Source organism: Clarias gariepinus, chromosome 6, assembly GCF_024256425.1.
Source record: "Clarias gariepinus isolate MV-2021 ecotype Netherlands chromosome 6, CGAR_prim_01v2, whole genome shotgun sequence".
NCBI lineage: Eukaryota > Metazoa > Chordata > Actinopteri > Siluriformes > Clariidae > Clarias > Clarias gariepinus.
In genome coordinates, this window is record NC_071105.1 from 16,528,738 (window position 1) to 16,549,614 (window position 20,877).

A 20,877-nucleotide genomic window follows, 5' to 3' on the forward strand; every position below is an offset into this window, starting at 1 on the left:
TCAAACTAACTTTACCGCGGACACAAACACGTGTTATGTGCTAAAATGCCCTCCTGCCACGGATTCCCCCCCCCCCCCCATATCAAATATTATATTAGGACATACATTCAAAGGTTTATTATTATCAAATATATTATTACTATTATAATTAACCCTAGGCACGTGACACTCGTCGAGACGATTAATACAAATCCCCAAAAGTGATTATTTTATGGCACATTTATTTTGCAGGGGTTTGTCAATGTACAAATAACAAATTATTTATCACAAATTACACTAAATAAATATTGTTTGTGGTGAAAAATTACAGGAAAAGATTTTTATTATAAAATAAGCAATATAAAAATATACATGTGGTATATGAAAAAAATATATAATTTATATATTTTGCCCCCTATACAACCTTTTTTTTAATATTGCTTACTTTATAATTAAATTCATTTGTTATAATTTGTAATTTGTAAACCATAAACCTATGAATTTAGGTGGGCAATCCGTGGCCTAGGTCGGGGGTATTTTAGACCATAACACAGTAGCGTACTGTATGTAGTGAGCATAATAACATCAATGGATACATTTGTTACATGGACCACAAATAAGCAGGTGATTCAGTCCTATCAGCCTAATCAACCAAAAAGCCAGCCGAAAGAAAAACATGATGAAGCCTATGTTGCGCTTGGATTCATGGTGGGGCAGAGGAGAGACCTCTGTGTGTTTTGTGTCTTAAACCGCTGGCAGCAGACAGCATGAGACAAAGTAGGAAGACACTTATCGACAACACACCCCAGGCATGTTAATAAGCCATTTAACTTTTTTCAAAGAAAGCTCTAGATAAGTGACAAAGTAAGCCTGTTATAACATTTGCTTGTGTATTTTATTTGTTTTGAACTTGGTGTTATTTGATCTTACTGGTTTAGAAATTTATTTTTCAATAAATAGTACACTTGGCTGTTTTCGTTATCATTTTGTTGACAAGTGGGGAAACTTGAAAATTCGCCCACCCCCTTAAGTGGGGAATGACAGAAAATGTTTGAGAACCACTGGTTTAATGTTTATATATTTGTTGAGTTCTGGAAAATGTAATAACTGATGACCTCACGATATGTATTGTAAGACCATGCGATAGATATTGTGATGTTTTTGTATCGCCATGTCCACAGGCTTGCGTTACTTTGGTGAGTTATTAGATAAAGTTTAAAACATTAGCAGCTAATGATTTAAACTAGGGTGAAAGGTGGGACGAGGAGCTTTCCTCTTTTTCCCACCACTAACTATGAAAAGATTCTGTCCCCGACTGTGAACGACAGTGTGTGCGAGAGATACGGGCTGAGATAAACTCTTACTGACTGCAATCATTGTTGCCGAGGGGACGTCTCTTCTGCAATTCTCTGTAAGCAAAGAAACCGTGCCTTCATCAGACGAGGAGATCAGAGGGCAGCATCATTACACAAAAATGTGACAAAGCAAGAATTCTTCATAGCTGAATGAAGGCATAGTGGAAGAACTTTGAGGAAAGAGTCTATGAGGATGAATGAGAGGAATTTTATCTCATTCTGTATGTTTCCAAACCAAAGTTGAATCATGTGGCACCTTTTTTCTGAGTCACTTACAAATTAAACAGAATCGGATCCAAGGTGTTAAAGAAGTCAAAGAATGCAAACTTTAGAATGAACATTAACCAAAATTAAACAATTACACAAGCTAGTAGTATAAACTACATAAGGAGCTAATAAATAACCTTTTAAAGGAACACAATAAATTAGCTTAATATCTATAGTGCAGTGTATTATTAAAAGAAAGAGCTGAAGTGATGAAAATAACACACTAGGCTAGGATGCAGTTGTTTATTATTTTCCATGAACCCTGTAGCACATTAGTAATTCATCTTGACTGTTTGTCTAACTAGATTGTATCGACATCATGTTGTGGCTGTTTAAAGCAGCCCAGGTGCAGGTATACAGGTAACTCTTTGTGTAGGGCAGTGTAGTTTTGCACATCACCCTGTCTCCTGATTACTCTAATGGCCTCAATGATATTGATACAGGGGCTTCCTGCACCTCAGCGCTTTGTTTGCCCTTCTTGTTTTTTTATCAGCTGTTTTAAAAGCCCACTCCACACACTACTCCTGGTGTAATTTTCTGCTCCTTCAGCTCAATCACAATTTCCATCCATAACCTGTTAATGATCTTTCTAATCATTTAAGTCTCCTTAATAAACTCATGCATCTGGTTTCTCCTAAGGAAAAAGTGTGTTAGTAAAGCATGTGATTTGTAAATTATTTTTAATTAGATACTTGGCAATGATACCTGTGTTTGTCTGCTTTTCCTGTTATTAACCTGTTGAATTTCCTCTTTATTATTTTGCTGTGCAATTAGTGATGATCAGTGCTGCAAATATCCTGGTACGACAGTGGTCTTTTGTCTGAACTTGTCTGAACTTGGTTTGGTGTAGGTGGTGCTGGTAGTTTTGGATTGAAATGAGTAGTAGTTAGAGAAAGTAGTGACTTCGGCATAACTGTATTTCTAAAATGATTGATTATGAACTTAAAAGAGTGCTGATTAATTATTGGTCGTATCAGTGCTTTCTGTTCAAGGATACTGTCTCCCCAGTCTCTGCTGTGCAGGTGTAAATATATTACATCAGTTTATTTGTAACTGCAGTGTGAGCAAAATGGTTCCTTTTTTGGGTGAGAATGTACCTGGTGCTAAAATAACTCAAAGAGCATAAACAACATATTTAAGTGTTTGGATATCTGCAAAAAAGTTAAAAAGTCAACTATCGTCTAAAAAGATAATACAGTTTTCTCAGATTCTCAAGGGCCAGTATTGGAACATTATCAGGAAAAAAGTTTAGGGATCAACAGTGCTTGCTACAGCGGTATGTTTATTAAAGAGCTGAAGTCTAAACTTTGGATTAAACGCAGAGGACCGCTATCCAAGTGCGTTATGATCTTTCAGGTAGATGTACGTCCACACACTTCTGCCCACACTGTCGACACTCTACAAAAATTTTGTTTTATGGTCTTAAAATGTCCTCCGTATAGTCCTGATCCTGCTCCGCAGACTTTGACCTGTTTGGTCCACTGAAAGCAGCCCAACAAGGACCAAGATTCACTTCTCGCAGCAAGAGGGAATACAACAGCTTGTTGCCAGCTGGACAAATTATATTGAAAAGCAAGGCGATTGTGTTGAAAAAAAATTATTTTAAGTCAATTAAATTACAGTAGATTTTACATCCAGAGTGTTTTGACTCACTCACTGAAACACGTTCAAAATTTACAGAGATTAAGCAGTTACAAAAACGTCCACTTTGTTGGTGTGTTTTATGTTCTTTGACTACACAGTCAAACAGTTTAATCACAGTCATAGGAATCACAGTCAGCGGGCAGTGCACTGCAGATGCAGTGTTGTGCCAGATGCAGGTGGTGATGTTACCGTCTTTGGATTCATCACATGGTAGCCAAGTTCTGGTTTGGCATCTGGTTTGTACGTCCACTGCATTAACTTGATTTATAGCCAGATAAACTGCATGTAGACTCCACCCACATACAGTATAAGAAAAGCGTCTCAGTACAGTTTACTCTCATAAATAAACTTTTCATGTTTGAGCTACGGTATAACATTAATATTTATCCAAATTTTTACTTTTAAAGCCGGTGTTTGTACCCAACAGTGGCAACTCTTGGTTGTGGGGTTTGAACCTGGGATCTTCCGATCCGTAGTCCAATGCCTTAACCACTGAGCTACCCCTGGCACCACCTGTTAACAGTAATTGTAATGTTTTTAAATGAAGCTGTAAGAAATAAATCAGATGCAGATTCCTAATGTATATCTACTTTCTCATACTGTCACTTTAGATCAGTCCTAAAGTTGTCTACGTTTCTGTGGAAAGTGTCTGTTTGGAGTTCTAAGCAGCTCTTAATTGCAGGATACACTTCAGTTATCTGTTTGATGAACAGGAACATGATTTAGTAGGCTGTGTTTTGACAGACAGGTGAGCTGGGGTTTGGCAGACTGTCAGAAATGTTCCGTGCTGTTCATCAAAGCCAGTCAGAGAGGCTTATTTACACAGCTGAGAGTCTTGGCAGCTCGATCACTCAGACTTTCCCACTGTGGCATAACAGGGCAGGTGTGATGAAGGGGGCACTCCTCGAAACAGTTCATATACATCTAAGCATGGCATGTTTCGAATCTGTTCGGTTTCCAGTTGTTTATGTAATTATAGTTTTAACATTCTGCCATTTGTTTGTTGTACATGCAGTCAACATGTAATATGTAGTAATAATCTCTCCCTCTCCCCCTCTGTCTCTCTCTCTGTCTCTCTATATCTGTCTCTCTCTCCCTCTCTGTTCATATGTCTGTTTCGTCCCTTTCAAATTCTCTTTATACTATTTCTTTTTATGTACTTTTCTCTTTCTAAATATTTTATTGGCGTGAATTATAAATTATACTATCGCCATAGCAAAAAAGACGGGTAAATAAGAGAACCTTCTATCCTTTTCTGCTTTTTTTCCCCCTCCTTTTTCATACCTGCTTTTTCTCTTGTCACTCTTTACCTTTCTCTTTTTGTTCCTTACTTATTTTCCTATCTGTGTCCCTCTTTCTTCTGTTCTGTTTGCCTCTATCTTCCACTTTATGTCCTGGGTTGCTTTCCAGTTCTTTGACAGCTCACCAAATTGCTTTTCACTTCTTCTTCTCTCTTGTTGTCTTTCTGTCTTTTTGTCTCTATCTCTTTTTCTCTCTCCCTCTCTCCCTCTCTCTCTCTTTCTCTCTCTCCCTCTCTCTTACTGTCTCTGTCTCTCACATGGTTTCAGCGTGGGACAGATGGATTCTGGAAGTCAGTGGCGCGTGAAGTGCCCAGGGAAGCAGCAGACATGAGGATACTGAACCCGTATTTTATTCAAGAGGCAGCGTTTCAGTTCATCGGTCTGCCACACAACAACGGCCTCATGGGTCGAGGGGTGAGGGAAGGCCACACACCAGGCTTTTTTTTCAAGATCATGTCTTGTATACGTTCTGTAAGGTACTCGTTCTGCCTGCTCAGAGAGAAACACTTTGATAAATATGCAGCAATTAGTTTTCAGTAAATTAGAATATCGGTGAAAAGTTTATTTATTCCAGTATATTATATAGATTCATTACACACAGACTGATATATTTCAAGTGTTTATTTTTTTCATTTTTATGATTATGGCTTGCAGCGAATGAAAATACCAAATTCTGAATGTTGTAAAAAATTTTAATATTGGAAACTCATGTTGTCACACTCTAATTATCTGCAAAGGTTTCCTGAGCCTGTAAATGGCCTCTTAGATTGGTTCAGTAGGCTGGCTGTTCACAGAGTGCTGTTATCCAAGCACATTAATAAAAAGAAAAGTCTTGAGAGGATTGTGAAATTAAGCCCATTTAAGAATTTGGGGAAGATTCACAAGGACTGGACTGCAGCCAGAGTCAGTGCTTCTAGTACAACTGCACACAGACGTATCCAGGACATGGGCTACAAATATCCCTTGTGTCAAGCCACTCTTGAATCAGAGACAGTGTCATCAGGTGTCTCACCTGGACTAAGGACAAAGAAGACTGAACTGTTGCTCAGTGGACCAAAGTCGTCTTTTCAGATGAAAACAAATGTTGCATTTAATTTGGAAATCAAGTTTCCCAAAGTCTGGAGGAAGAGAGGAGAGACACCAAATCCAAGTTGCACAGTCTGTGTTGGTGTCATCTGCTTGTTGGTCCACTGTAATTGATCAGGTCCAAGGTCAGAGTAGCCCTCTACCAGGAGGTTTTAGACCACTTCATCCTTACCTCCAGTTTTATGGAGATTTAATTTTCAAACATGACCTGGCACCTGCTCACACAGCCATGACAAAACATAAATACAGTATGGTGCCTTTGACTTTTGCCACAGTACTGTAAATCTCATAAATAACTGTATACTTTTTTCAAACTTCAGTGGCTGAAAATGATATTAATCATTTAAACTTAAAATTAGCTTACTCCTCGGTTAGCAGTGTTGGGGGTTGTTACTTTTTAAAGTAACTTATTACATTACAAAATTACTGTCTTCAAAAAGTAATTACTTACATTAAAGCGTTACTTTCTGATAAAAGTAACTAGTTGGAGTACTTTTCCATTGCAGAAAATGAAAACACTTTTGTGATTCCTCATGCATGTTGTTTTAGTCAAGACCTTTATAAATATTCTACCATCATCACTTAGCGAAGCTTGGCCCATAATCTGTTAACTACTAATAGCCGTATATCACCTACACTGTTTCTCGCAGTGGCCGTAAGTACAGTTCATTATGACTCACCATGAGTTTTAATGCTGTGATTAGGTTTCCATCTTTCCGCGTGTCGGTCCTTCCATAGTCAAACCGCATAGGTGAGACACCACAAACACACACACACACTCACTAACAGATTGGGAATGACTGCTGTCTGGCTCATGGGTTACATAAATTGTCTGAATAAGTTATGTATTATCATACAAATAATTTTATTTGCTTTGGGAGCACTTTCCCGTATTCTCTAATTATTTAGTTACATTTTTTAATTACATTTTATTTGTATAGCACTTTTAACAGTGGTCATTGTGGCAAAGGCAGCTTTACAGAATCAAAAAACAATTATGGAAAGTGTATGAAATCCTGCAGGACTAACTATGACAGAATACCTAAAAGGGAGAGCCAGAAGGAAACAAGACATGAGGACTCCCTGAACTGTAACGCAACCAGTCAATCCACCATCAACAAACCTGAGTGATCAGTGAGATTGGGGAAGACAGCATCTAAACATACCGGGTCACCATAATACTCTACGTACATCCCCCAGATCTGCTTCTTTACCTAAGGCTAATCTATTCACAAAAATGCTTGGCTAATTTTTTTTTTTTTTTGCCAAGACTTAAACACTTGAGTTCTTACATAACTTTGGGGCTGTCTAAGAAAAAGCTCTGCTCCCTGCTGTAGTTTTTCGTAATACATTGACACGAAGCCTGCATACTTTGATCAAAGTAGGCTTGGTGGATTGTAAGACACTAGCAGTTCACTAGTAGCATAACAGTGAAAACTAATACCATGCTTATGAATTATGTCGCCCAGAGGAAATAGGCAGTGGGCCTAAAACTAAACCCTGTGGAACACATTGAGAACATGCAAAATAGTCACCATTTAAATCTACAAACTGATAATGATCAGTCAAATAGGATAGGAGTCAGGAAAGGGCCGTTCACTTAATTCCTACTACATTTTGTAAAATGTGAAAAGACTTTGATTACAGGTGTCAAAAACTGTTCTAAGGTCAAGTAACACAAGCAAAGAGACACAACCCTGATCAGAGGCCAATAGGAGGTCATTTACTACTTTAACAAGCTCTGTCTCTGTGCTGTAAAATCATGACTGATACATGTCGGGTACACTATTCCTATGTAGATATGAACATAGCTGTTGTGTCACTATCTTTTCCAGGATCTTAGAGATAAAGGGGAGGTTTGATATCAGCCTGTATTTGGCGTAATTATGAATCCAAAAACCTTTTTAGTGGCAATAAATCCTTTTTTTTAAACTGAATGTTTCATCAGGTTTATCATATTCATCTACTTATATGAAGAACAAGCTGACAACTTCTGCAACATTTGTACACTTTCGTTGTCTACGGACCAGACTTTTGTCTTTTTCTTTAATAATTGTAACTGTCGTCTTTTTCTTTAATAATTGTAATTGTCTTGGTCGTCCTTTAAAAGTAATGTTTGTACAAAGTAAAAAAGGCACATACAGTGACATTCTAGACAGTTATGTTATAAATCATTTAATAATGCAAAGAAAATTAAAATAAATTAATTAATTCAAATTGGACTATCCATAGTGTTTTTTTAAAGGATTTTGTCAAATATCTGTGTTGGGTTTTTTTTTTTACCCCAGAATATCCCAACGCTTGGCACAGTGGCAATCACAATGGCACTGCACAACTGTGACGAGGTGGCGGTGGCTGGATTCGGCTATGACATGAACAACCCTCATGCTCCACTGCATTACTACGAGAAGGTCAAGATGTCCGCTATCAAAGACGTAATGCACTCCACACTTCCTCTTCTTTGCTTGTGTGTGTGTTCATGAGACCATGACTGCCTTCACAGCAGCAGTCAATGAGTCCAGTGACCCCTCAGTCTGCAGTGATATCGCTACTCCTCTGCCCCCCACCTCCACACATCTATTATTGAGCAATGTGTTGTTCTGAAGCTGTCAATAATGACTGTGTGGAAGAGAAGGAAAGACAAATGGAGAGAGAGAGAGAAAGCGAAAACTATAGCTTTTGATGCTTCACTTGTAAAAGGATTAGTAAGAGATCAATGCAGACTCATTCCTATGAAATTTACATAGCTAATGATAGAGATTATGATTAAAAGCACACAATAATTCATGATGGGAAAGTGCAGTTATCACTTTTATTTGCAATTTTTGCTTGAGACTTTTAACTGTGAGGTGATGGCATTAAAGCTCAAAGCCGGATTTGTGCTGCTCACTCACTCATCTTCTATACCACTTTATCCTGTATTCAGGGTCTCAGGAACCTGGAGCCTATCCCAGGAGGCATAGGGCACGTGGCTGGGTACACCCTGGACAGGGTGCCAATCCATCACAGAGATTTGTGCTGCTCTATCATCTATTTGACTCAGTGCTTTGGCATTATTGCAGCTGCAATATGAGGCAAATCTCCAAGACTGCAGTCTTTGAGTTTTTAAAGATCCTCTGTAATCTGTGTCATCTCTCTAACTTCCGTTCTTAAAGTACAGCTTTGTTTCTGGAAGGATTTCTTGTTTGAACATTTAAATAAACATTTATTCACAAGAATTTTAATCCTGATTAATTGCTGCTGTCATTTGACACTAGAGTCCATGTCTCGTCTGAAGTTTAAGGGTTATTTTATTCCATTCTTGGCAAATCCATAAGCATAGTTTTTAAGAGTAAAAATAACTTAACCAATTATCTTTATCTGTGAGATCTTGAAATCACAGTAGAATTTTCTCAGTTAAGATAAACAGAAAATGTCAATCCATATCTGTAGTCTTTCTCTCACTCTCTCCCTCTCTTCTCTGAACACTCTCTCTCTCTCACTCTCTGTTATTGAAGAAGCTCTCTCACTTAATATTTCTGTAATCTGCCAAGTGTTTTCGAAGGGCCACTCCTATTGTCTCTGTTGTATTCCCGCTCCAGTAACATGTTTACTTTAGACATGCTGATCAGTTTTCCATTGTTAACATGTATACAGTCAAAGCTATAGAGCAGCAGGAGTGTACTGTAATCCAGCTCACAGGCATGTCAGTGAAGCTGAATACAGAGCTCAGTGAACAGAGAGACACTTGAGCCTTGCGCATTTGACACAGATCTTAATGTTTACTCTCTCTCTTTTTCTCTCTTTTTCTCTCTTTTTCTCTCTCTTTGCAGTCATGGACACACAATATATCAAAAGAAAAGGAGTTTCTTCGGAAGTTGGTGGTGGCCAGTGTAATTCAGGATCTGACCAACGGGATCTGAGTATCTCTTTCACACGCATCGCAAATATGGAAATGCCATTAGCAACTTGCTTCTAAATAGAACCTGCGTGTGCGGACTTCACGTTTTAGCTCAGCTGATTTTTGAACGTGGTTACTGGAAGACTCCACCTGTTGCAGTTCTTGAAGATGCATTGAAGAGGACACACTAGTGTGAATGCCACACGAAGGCATGCTTTTACACTATATCAGTCTTAAAAAATTCCATTTTTAAGTGCAGACTGAGGGACACTGCTTCGTTTTTTATTTATTTTTCTGTTTTTAATGTAGTTGTCGATGGCTGCAGGGACAACAAAAACTGCATCAGCACCACGTCTGTGAAAATCAGTTACTAAGTGACAACAGAAAGACAGCATGTAACAGACCATCAGACATCTACATACACAAAAACATCAAGATCCCATACAGTGGGGCAAAAAAGTATTTAGTCAACCACCAATTGTACAAGTTCTCCCACTTAAAAAGATGAGAGAGGCCTGTCATTTTCATTATACTGTAGGTATACCTTAACTATGAGAGACAAAATAAGAAAAGAAAATCCAGAAAATCACATTGTAGGATTTTTAAAGAATTTTTTTGCAAATTATGGTGGAAAATAAGTATTTGGTCAACAAAATTTTACCTCAATACTTTGTTATATACACTTTGTTGGCAATGACAGAGGTCAAACATTTTCTGTAAGTCTTCACAAGGTTTTCACACACTGTTGCTGGTATTTTGGCCAATTCCTCCATGCAGATCTCCTCTAGAGCAGTGATGTTTTGGGGCTGTCGCTGGGCAACACGGACTTTCAACTCCCTCCAAAGATTTTCTATGGGGTTGAGATCTGGAGACTGGCTAGGCCACTCCAGGACCTTAAATGCTTCTTACAAAGCCACTCCTTTATTGTCCGGGCGGTGTGTTTGGGATCATTGTCATGCTGAAAGACCCAGCCACATTTCATCATCAATGCCCTTGCTAATGGAACAAGGTTTTCACTCAAAATCTCATGCTACATGGCCATATTCATTCTTTCGTTTACACGGATCAGTCGTCCTGTCCCTTTGCAGAAAAACAGTCCCAAAGATGTTTCCACCCCCATGCTTCACAGTAGGTAAGGTGTTCTTTGAATGCAACTCAGCATTCTTTTTCCTCCAAACACAAGTTGAGTTTTTACCAAAAAGGTTTCTTTTGGTTTTATCTGACCATATGATATTCTCCCAATCCTCTTCTGGATCATCCAAATGCTCTCTAGTAAACTTCAGACGGGCCTGGACATCCACTTGCTTAAACAGGGGTCACGTCTGGCACTGCAGGATTTAAGTCCCTGGTGGCGCAGTGTGTTACTGATAGTAGCCTTCACTACTTTGGTCCCAGCTCTCTGCAGGTTATTTACTAAGTCCCCCTGTGTGGTTCTGGGATTTTTGCTTACAGTTCTTGTGATCATTTTGAACCCACGGGGTGAGATCTTGCGTGGAGCCCCAGATCGAGGGAGATTATCAGCGGTCTTGTATGTCTTCCATTTTCTAATAATTGCTCCCACAGTTGATTTCTTCACACCAAGCTGCTTACCTATTGCAGATTCAGTCTTCCCAGCCTGGTGCAGGTCTACAATTTTGTTTCTGGTGTCCTTTGACAGCTCTTCAATCTTGGCCATAGTGGAGTTTGGAGTGTGACAGTTTGAGGTTGTCGACAGGTGTCTTTTATACTGATAACAGATGCCATTAATACAGGTAACGAGTGGAGCACAGAGGAGCTTCTTAAAGAAGTTACTGGTCTGTGAGAGCTGAAAATCTTGCTTGTTTGTAGGTGACCAAATACTTGTTTTACCAAGAAATTTACCAATGAATTCATTAAAGATCCTACAGTGTGATTTTCTGGATTGTTTTTTTTTCCTTATTTTGTTTTTCATAGTTGAGGTATACCTATGATGAAAATTACAGGCCTTTATCATCTTTTTAAGTGGGACAACTTGCACAGTTGGTGGCTGACTAAATACTTTTTGCCCCACTGTATGCTATATTGTTTTATTGTTTTTTTTCCTTTTTAAACATTTATATTAAAAAAGAAATAGCCATAATTTATTTACATTTTCCAACCTTCTATAAATTTTAAATTTACCATAATTGGTTGGTTGCATCACATGTGAAATAATAAGAAAAAGAACATCTCCATGTAAAACTAGTAAAATAATATAACCTGCAGGTTTAAATCTGTTAAAATGGTTTAAAATATACAAAAGCTATTGTACAATTATTGCCTTGATCACAAGGCCAGGTTTAGAATTAGCAAATACATTATACAGATGGAAGGTTTGGCTCTAAGCAGCTCTGAATGGGCTGATATAGTTAAATGTCTCATATTATTCTCCTTTTTCCCCTTTCTCCTGTTATCATCTGCCCCCGAGATCAAAAATTCCCTTGCTAATGTTACAGCTGAAATAATACTTAGTGATGAAAAATACAGTCAGAATGCTGAACATGGGAAAACCATTGAAGAATCAATAAAGGTTTTCGGTAGCGATCAGTGTAGTCTCTTGGGATGCAAGGCGGTTAATTCACCATGACATCCTTAGTGTTAATCTGTTTGTGATATAAAAGGTAAACACGAGTGACAGAGAGTTAAATCCCCCAGCTTATTTGTTTAAGAGCTAAAAAACGGTTAGGTTAGCAAACTGGTTAGCTGAAGGTTGCAGTGCTATCTGTATGCTTCTTGCAAATGAAATGCTAGTATTGTAGTCTTGTGACACGGCTCACCAATTTTACACTGCAAAGGAGATAAATTTTTGCCATATGCCACAAAAGTTTACTGTCCTTTTAGAATGTGCAAGTGATTCAATAGTGGAATAAGGTCATTAAATAATCTAAATAGAACTGAACAAAGTTTAAAAAGTTTGCTCTTACAAACCTCACATTGTGTTAAGTTAGACTGGGATTGATGTGAAGAGAAACAAACAGCAGCATCAGAAGCAGCATATCCAGTTCATACTTATCCGTCCCTGCAGCCTTTTAACCTGAAAGATGTACAGTATGTACACCAGAGAGAGTGAGCGTGTGTGCACGCTTGTAAGTGTGTGGTGTGTGTGTACGTTTTTTTTTTTTGTTTGTTTAGTTTTAAAATATCTATATTTATATATACATTTTTAAGTTCATGCTTACTTTCACCCAAGTTATAGCTTTATTGTTGTTCACCTCACACTCGGCTGCTTTCTCTGCAGTCTTTAGTGTTCCAGCACGGATGCTGCTACAGCACACAGGACTGTTTTTCCTCATTATGTCCTGCTATATGTCGATTAGCAGGACCACAGTGGATTGTGTTACAGTGTTAAATCACCGCTTTTTTTTTTACTTAGCTGTGATTCAGTCTTGTGCAGTACATGACAAATCATTATAATTAAACTATACAGAATTTTTTACCTTCTTGTCTGAAATGTGTATAAATGTGTGTGTGTTTGTGGGTGTTTGAGTAGGACCAACTACAGAGACCTGATACAGAGATGCTCATATCCATTTAATCACAACCACAAACTTGTTATAGAGGTGGGTTGATGTAGCCAATCTGGAGTGATATTGGTTCATCACAACATTTTTTCATAACTATGTAATATCATACAGTATATGTCATTAGGTAATTAAGTAACGGCAACAGTTGGTGGTTATTTTATGACATAAAGATCAGCTGTTCTGGAATAGTTCTTGCCAGAACAGTATTGTCAAGTGCATTTCCAAAACCCATTAAGCACAGTGATGAAACTGACTCATACTTGAGCATCCCAGGAAAGCAAGACCAAATCTTACCTTTGCTACAGAGGGGAAGTGGATTTAGTTACCAGCCTCAAACATCACCAGTTAACATCACCTAATATCAGAGCCCTTCTGAAGGCTTTACATATATAGCATAAGTAGCACATACATGTCGATATCAACTGTTCAAAAGAGAATATTGCATATTCTGAATGCCTTCAGCATTGCTTCCCAATTTTAAAGAAATAATAATCTGGAAAGGCCATGAAATTAGAAGATGAGTCCAAACTTTTGACTGGTAGTGTATGTTTATATAAATGAGCTCCTTGAACTATACAAGTTTTTCATTCCAGAATGATTTTTAATTGATGGTGTGTTTCAATAACACAAATCTCAGTAACATAAATCTAGTTGAATTAGCATATATAGTCTAATAACATCATTCCAGCTGATTAAGTAACTAAATGCTACTTCTGGTGGTATTATAAATTCAAACACAATGAGCCAAGCACAAGTTCACATGCCTTTTTTTTTTTTTTTTTTTTGCCAGACAATAATCTCACACTGGGTGCTCATACAAGTATACAGTCAAAAGTTTTGAGAATTACATAAATATTGGAAATTGGAAAAGTTGCTGCTTAAGTTTTTATAATAGTTTTATAATCTATACTCCAGAATGTTATGAAGAGTGATCAGATGAATTGTATAGTCCTTCTTTGCCATAAAAATTAACATAATCCCAAAAAACCTTTCCACTGCATTTCATTGCTGTCATTAAAGTACCTGCTAAGATCATTTCAGTAATCGTCTTGTTAACTCAGGTAAGAATGTTGACGAGCACAAGGCTGATTGGGTTAGAATGGCAGACTTGACATGTCAAAAGGAGGGTGATGCTTGAAATCATTCTTCCATTGTTAACCATGGTGACCTGCAAAGAAACACGTGCAGCCATCATTGCATTGCATAAAAATGGCTTCAAAGGCAAGGATATTGTGGCTACTAAGATTGCACCTAAATCAACAATTTATAGGATCATCAAGAACTTTCAGGAAAGAGGTTCAATTCTTGTTAAGAAGGCTTCAGGGCGTCCAAGAAAGTCCAGCAAGCGCCAGGATCGTCTCCTAAAGAGGATTCAGCTGCGGGAGTGCCACCAGTGCAGAGCTTGCTCAGGAATGGCAGCAGGCAGGTGTGAGCGCATCTGCACGCACAGTGAGGCGAAGACTTTAGAAGTTAAGACTCTGAGAAGAAAAGGCGAGCGCTACCATCAGTCCTGTGTCATGCCAACAGTAAAGCATCCTGAGACTATTCATGTGTGGGGTTGCTTCTCATCCAAGGGAAGAACAATGCATTTTCCAGCACGATGGAGCACCGTGCCATAAGGCAAAAGTGATAAGTAAGTGGCTCGGGGACCAAAACGTTAAAATTTTGGGTGCATGGCCTGGAAACTCCCCAGATCTTAATCCCATTGAGAACTTGCGATCCATCCTCAAGAGGCGGGTGGACAAACAAAAACCCACTAATTCTGACAAACTCCAAGAAGTGATTGTAAAAGAATGGGTTGCTATCAGTCAGGATTTAGCCCAGAAGTTGATTGAGAGCATGCCCAGTCGAATTGCAGAGGTTCTGAAAAAGAAGGGCCAACACTGCAAATACTGACTCTTTGCATAAATGTCATGTAATTTTAGATAAAAGCCTTTGAAACGTATGAAATGCTTGTAATTAAATTTCAATACATCACAGAAACAACTGAAAAAAATGATCTTAAAGCAGTTTAGCAGCAAACTTTGTAAAAACTAATATTTGTGTCATTCTCAAAACTTTTGGCCACGACTGTGTCAGAATTTTCAGAAATCTCCGGAGTTGTTCAGTAAAGGGCACTGCAAATCTAGAAAGTCTGCCCCAGTGCAAATCTAGACCATGGCTCATTGACAAGACATGTAATGGGATAATATCTTGCTGAATTATTCCTTCATCAGCATCCTGATCCATATTATTCAATAGATTATTCAAACAAACTACTATAACATGCACTGTGAGTAATAAAAGCCACGGACATCTGATGGTGGGATATGAAACTGTGAAACAATCTGTCCGAAGCTTGGTGTGAACATAAACCCCAAGCGTGAGAATGTGCACCACAGAACACGTACGATTCCATCTATCTCTTCTTCCCCATCAGTTCTCCATTCACTGTAGCTGATGAAACGTTTAATGTGCTCAGAGTGCTGTCTGCAGTAAATAACATACTGATATAGAAAGTGGTGTGAGATCAGAGACAGTTGAGGTATGGACACAACAAGCAGGTGGATCCTATTTCAGGATAGAGCCTTGACCTCTGCACTTCAAGTGTGTGTGTATGTGTGAGTGAGTGAGTGAGTGTGAGATGTGCGAGGGTGGGTTACTGTATGATTGCCTTAGCCATTGAGCTGTGACATCCTGTTCACAACATAAAGGGGCTATAAATAATGTGTTTTTTTGCTGGCAGAAATTTCAAGAACAAAAAGCTTTCTGGCTAAAATAAATAGTACGCAGTTATATTATGAGATTAATATTTGGAATAGTTGTCTTATATTTAGCAAGAGACAAAAGGATTTTACAGTTAACCGAGTACCCTGCAATAGACTGGCATCCTGTCCAAGGTGTACCCTGCCTAGTGCCCCAAGTCCCCCGGGGTTAGGCTCCAGGCTTCCTGTGACTCTTTGCTGTATTATATTATAAAAATGCAAGTGATTTATGATGCAGAAATCCATATGTTGTACATTGTTTTGTTTTGTTGTATCACCGCATAATCAGAACAATACAGACACTACAGTGTGTACTTTGACTTCGTTGTGGGGGGAAGGGACTTGTCCATTAACAGGTGTGTCCATGTTGGTGGCCCAGTGTGACAGCCGAAGTCTTTGATGAGTTCTTTTGTTTTTCAAGAGCAATTGAACTGGATTCAATCAAGGATGTGTTTTTGTCTGCTGGGTTTATCTGGAGATTTGTGTGTGTCTGTGCAGACTCACTGCTCGATGCCCTGATTTCTTATGACACATTCTTAGACCACGCACACACACACACACACACACACACACACACACACAGCAGATCCTTACGGTAATGAAAGGTCTGTTGCGTCCTTGGCCTCATGGCACTCGCAATTCCACAGAATAGCTTTAGCTAAATGGCCATGTAACATAATCACTAGTGTTGCACAAACAGCTTTAACTTGTGTTGTTCTCGAACCTAAGAAACTAATCATGAAATATGATGTTACTGATTAATGTGACTAATTACATAAATATCATATGATATATATAAATTCTGGGTTATTTACCATTTATATCATTGTCTTCAGCAGTAATATACTGTACAATGTTGAAGAAAATTCAAATAAAGAAAATGCACTGAATAAGATGTGGCCAATATATATAATGTGTGTGTGTGTGTCAAACAGAATCTAAAAAGAAAAATCCAGAAATCACATTGTATGATTTTTTTAAACAATTAATTTATGAATTACTGTGTCAAATAAGTATTTGATCACTTGCTTATCAGCCAGATTTCTGACCCTCAAAGACCAGTTATTTTGCTTTTAAATAGTCCATATTTTTTAAATATATATTACATGTGTATACACTCACCTAAAGAATCATTAGGAACACCATACTAATACGGTGTTTGACCCCCTTTTTACCTTCAGAACTGCCTTAATTCTACATGGCATTGATTTAACAAGGTGCTGAAAGCATTCTTTAGAAATGTTGGCCCATATTGATAGAATAGCATCTTGCAGTTGATGGAGATTTGTGGGATGCACATCCAGGGCACGAAGCTCCCGTTCCACCACATCCCAAAGATGCTCTATTGGGTTGAGATCTGGTGACTGTGGGGGCCATTTTAGTTCAGTAAACTCATTGTCATGTTCAAGAAACCAATTTGAAATGATTCGAGCTTTGTGACATGGTGCATTATCCTGCTGGAAGTAGCCATCAGAGGATGGGTACATGGTGGTCATAAAGGGATGGACATGGTCAGAAACAATGCTTAGGTAGCCCGTGGCATTTAAACGATGACCAATTGGCACTAAGGGGCCTAAAGTGTGCCAAGAAAACATCCCCCACACCATTACACCACCACCACCAGTCTGCACAGTGGTAACAAGGCATGATGGATCCATGTTCTCATTCTGTTTACTGGGATTATTTGGATGTCCCAACAGAAATCGAGACTCATCAGACCAGGCAACATTTTTTTAGTCTTCAACTGTCCAATTTTGGTGAGCTCGTGCAAATTGTAGCCTCTTTTTCCTATTTGTAGTGGAGATGAGTGGTACCCGGTGGGGTCTTTGTTGTGCGTGTTGTGGCTTTACAAATGCTTTGCTGCATACCTCGGTTGTAACGAGTGGTCATTTTAGTCAAAGTTGCTCTTCTATCAGCTTGAATCAGTCGGCCCTCTTTGTAAACCCTAGTAATGGTTGTGAGTAAAAATCCCAGTAACTGAGCAGATTGTGAAATACTCAGACCGGCCCGTCTGGCACCAACAACCATGCCATGCTCAAAATTGCTTAAATCACCTTTATTTCCCACTCTGACATTCAGTTTGGAGTTCAGGAGATTGTCTTGGCGTCCTGGCGTGACACCCCTAAATGCATTAAAGCAACTGCCATGTGATTGGTTGATTAGACCTTTTAAGGTGTTCTTAATAATCCTTTAGGTGAGTGTATATATAAAATATTTTTAGCATTTTTTTCTTTTACTTTTCAGCCTAGTACTTCCAGGCTTTGATAAAGTGTTCAAGGTTTCCTGTCTCTGCGTGCATGGAGTTTGCATCTTCTCCCCTCCTTGGTGGGTTACCTCCGGGTACTTCAGTTTCCTCCCACAGTCCAAAGACCTGCAGGATGCAATTGGCATTCCCAAGTTGCCCGCATCATGTGTGTGTGCCCTTAGATCCAGGGTGTACCCTGCCTTGTGCCCTAAACCTCCTGGGATAGGCTCCAGGCCCCCCGTGACCCTGAATACACTATGATTAAGATTCTCTACCATCTTAGAAGTGTTTGTGCCACATTTTTATTGTATAATAGTTTTCATGGAGTATTGTTTACACTTAATGCTAAATTTGAAGTCGTCATTGTTCATTTACTATATGTGCATTTCGCTTCACTCTCCTTGTCTGCCAGGTTAGATCTTTCAGTGAATTCCTGAATGAGTTTTATGTTGTTTTTTTATTAGTTCCTACTAGTTTATAGCCATTATAATATTTTTTTGTGTTTTCTGGTGGTTCTAAGATCAGCTTGCATTGCCTCTTAATTTGCACTAATTCAATTCCTTTGAGTTCCTGTTAAATTGTATTTGATTGCATTTTATTTGTATAGTGTGTTTAGAACAGAGTAAAGGAACTCAACTGCTAATGTGTGAGCTGAAGGAAAGAACAGCAGAGGCAAAACTCCCTGAAATGGCAACAGGAAGAAACACTGAGAGGAACCAGACACTAAATATTTTTCTCTTGTTGATTAGTGAAGCTGTGTAACATTACTCTGAGGAAAGCTCGGCAATAATACACTGACAATATACATGTGGGGTTTTTGTGTCCATCTATTCACAGCGCAGATGTGAAACATCAGAAGATCTGGGCAGTAGAGGATAATTGTGCTTCTTCAGGTCACTATGACAAATTGGGGATATTAAGCTCTGTGCTCTAACATGACCTGATATTGGTTAGAACACACAACAGATCTAACATGTCAGTGTGTATTGATTGATTTTAAGGGGTTAGTGGGAAATCAAGGTTAAGTGCATATCAACTTCACAATGCTGGGTTTATACACATTATGTTTTTGTGTATATGTTATGTGTATGTTTTTGTCACCTGATTTTTTTTATGTAACCCATTTGTGACTTTGATCTAAAAATCCATATATTTTCCAATATTCATTAATCATGTGATTGTTGCACCACTCATTTATTTTCTTGTGATCACATAATATTCATACGACAGCCACTGTGTTTGTGTGAATTCATGTTCAATAACATGGCATAACCATACTTACGAAGCATTTTTGCATGCGAGAAAATGCAGATTGAAATAAATTTGAGCTGTTAAATGACAGCAGACACACTGAATTACTTTCTTCTGCTGGTAAGTTCCTAAAGAAAATGCTTGAGCTACATCAATCTTGCTTCACTACCAAGTGCACACTCCTGTCAGATACTTCTAATGTGAAAATGGTACACTTCCTTACCAAAAACATGGTGCACGCTCTACAATATAATTGGACCACCCTTATCTGTCATCATGGCGGGTATTCACCATGGCACAGTTTCTACAACCATATGTTAACTGATTATTTTTATTGAAATCTTTTATTGATGACTGGAAAGTTAGATCACACCATTAAGGCAATTAATCTGTTTAGCAATGGTCATCCAGGTTCCCTTAATTTCAACAATCTCCTTAGTTATGTGTTGTTGTTTTTTTATTTAATTGATTTTATTTATTTATTTTGTTTATTTGTTGTTTGATTGATTGCTTGAGAAATGACTCCCTGTTTCAGTTAGTTATTCAGTTCATAATTGCTGCCTGAAACATAACTACTGTAATTATCCAATAAAATATTTGCTTATTTGAATCAAATTTAATGCTTTTGAAATCATCTCTGGCTAGATAAAGGTAGGTCTTCATCTCATCCTGCAGGAATTCAGAACGTGAAAGGCATCCTGTAATAGTTTGGCCTTCACTCCAGGACATCTGCACATCTGAGCATCTGAGCAGCACTGACCACCCAGAAACAGTTTAATTAGGTGGTGTCAAACTAAAATATTGTTACCTTGGAAGAGGACTCGAAATTTTTCTTTATATAATTTATAATAAAATATATAGTTTTATAATTATAATTATTTGAATGATATAGTGCATGTTGGATTTTACAGCAATGTACAGTATGTTCATGACCTAAACTAATCACTAGAGCTCAGCCAGTTTTATTGGTTTCAGTTAAAAAATATCTTTTATAGGTGTAACAGAAGATAAGTTGCTTATCTTTTAGGATAGACTTTAAAGTACTTTTACTTGTTTATAAGTCACTTAATGGCCTAGAACCTAAATACATTACAGATACTCAAAACTCATCTATTCAGCTGTGCATTTATTTAATGGGCACTGTGCTACGTCCGAACTGACTGTACTATTTTATGTTTAAAAAAATATATATATATTTTTTTACTGTTTTATTTTTATTTTAAATTATGTTTTTATTAGTTTTAATTAGTCTTTTATTTATTTATTTTTTTTATTAAATTTTAATTAGTTTAAAGTTTTGTTGCAAACTGCATTTATTTTTATTTTAAATGAAATGTAAAAGCTTTTGTTAAAATGTCTTATTGCTATTATCTTTTATTTCATTTCATGTTTATTTTATTTTCTTTTATGTAAAGCACTTTGAATTACCACTGTGTATGAAATGTGCTATACAAATAAACTTGCCTTGCCTTGCCTTGCCTATCTTGCTTTACTTTTGTTCTATTTTTATTAAATAAAAATTACTTGGCTACTGTGTAACCTAAATAGTCATTCTTATCCCCCAGCTTTTTTCAGTCAGTTAACATCTGCTCTGCCAGTTTGAG

General features: G+C 37.9%; 1 protein-coding gene across 5 annotated transcripts in view; it reads left to right on the top strand.

Moving 5' to 3' along the window:
- st3gal3a (ST3 beta-galactoside alpha-2,3-sialyltransferase 3a) overlaps positions 1-12,945 on the top strand; it is a 52,221-nt gene extending 39,276 nt beyond the window's left edge. For 3 of the 5 annotated variants that reach the window (XR_008360783.1, XR_008360785.1, XR_008360784.1), the window contains 2 exons: positions 4,462-4,960; positions 7,921-8,067. Coding sequence is in view for 2 of the 5 variants with exons in the window: in XM_053497827.1 (XP_053353802.1) it covers positions 4,814-4,960; positions 7,921-8,067; positions 9,445-9,534 (384 nt within the window). In the remaining 3 variants the exon portion in view is untranslated. Of the gene's footprint in view, positions 1-4,461; positions 4,961-7,920; positions 8,068-9,444 lie in introns of those variants that run through there. The other 2 variants (XM_053497827.1, XM_053497829.1) reach the window with 1 other exon arrangement.
- Positions 12,946-20,877: the final 7,932 nt, after the last annotated feature.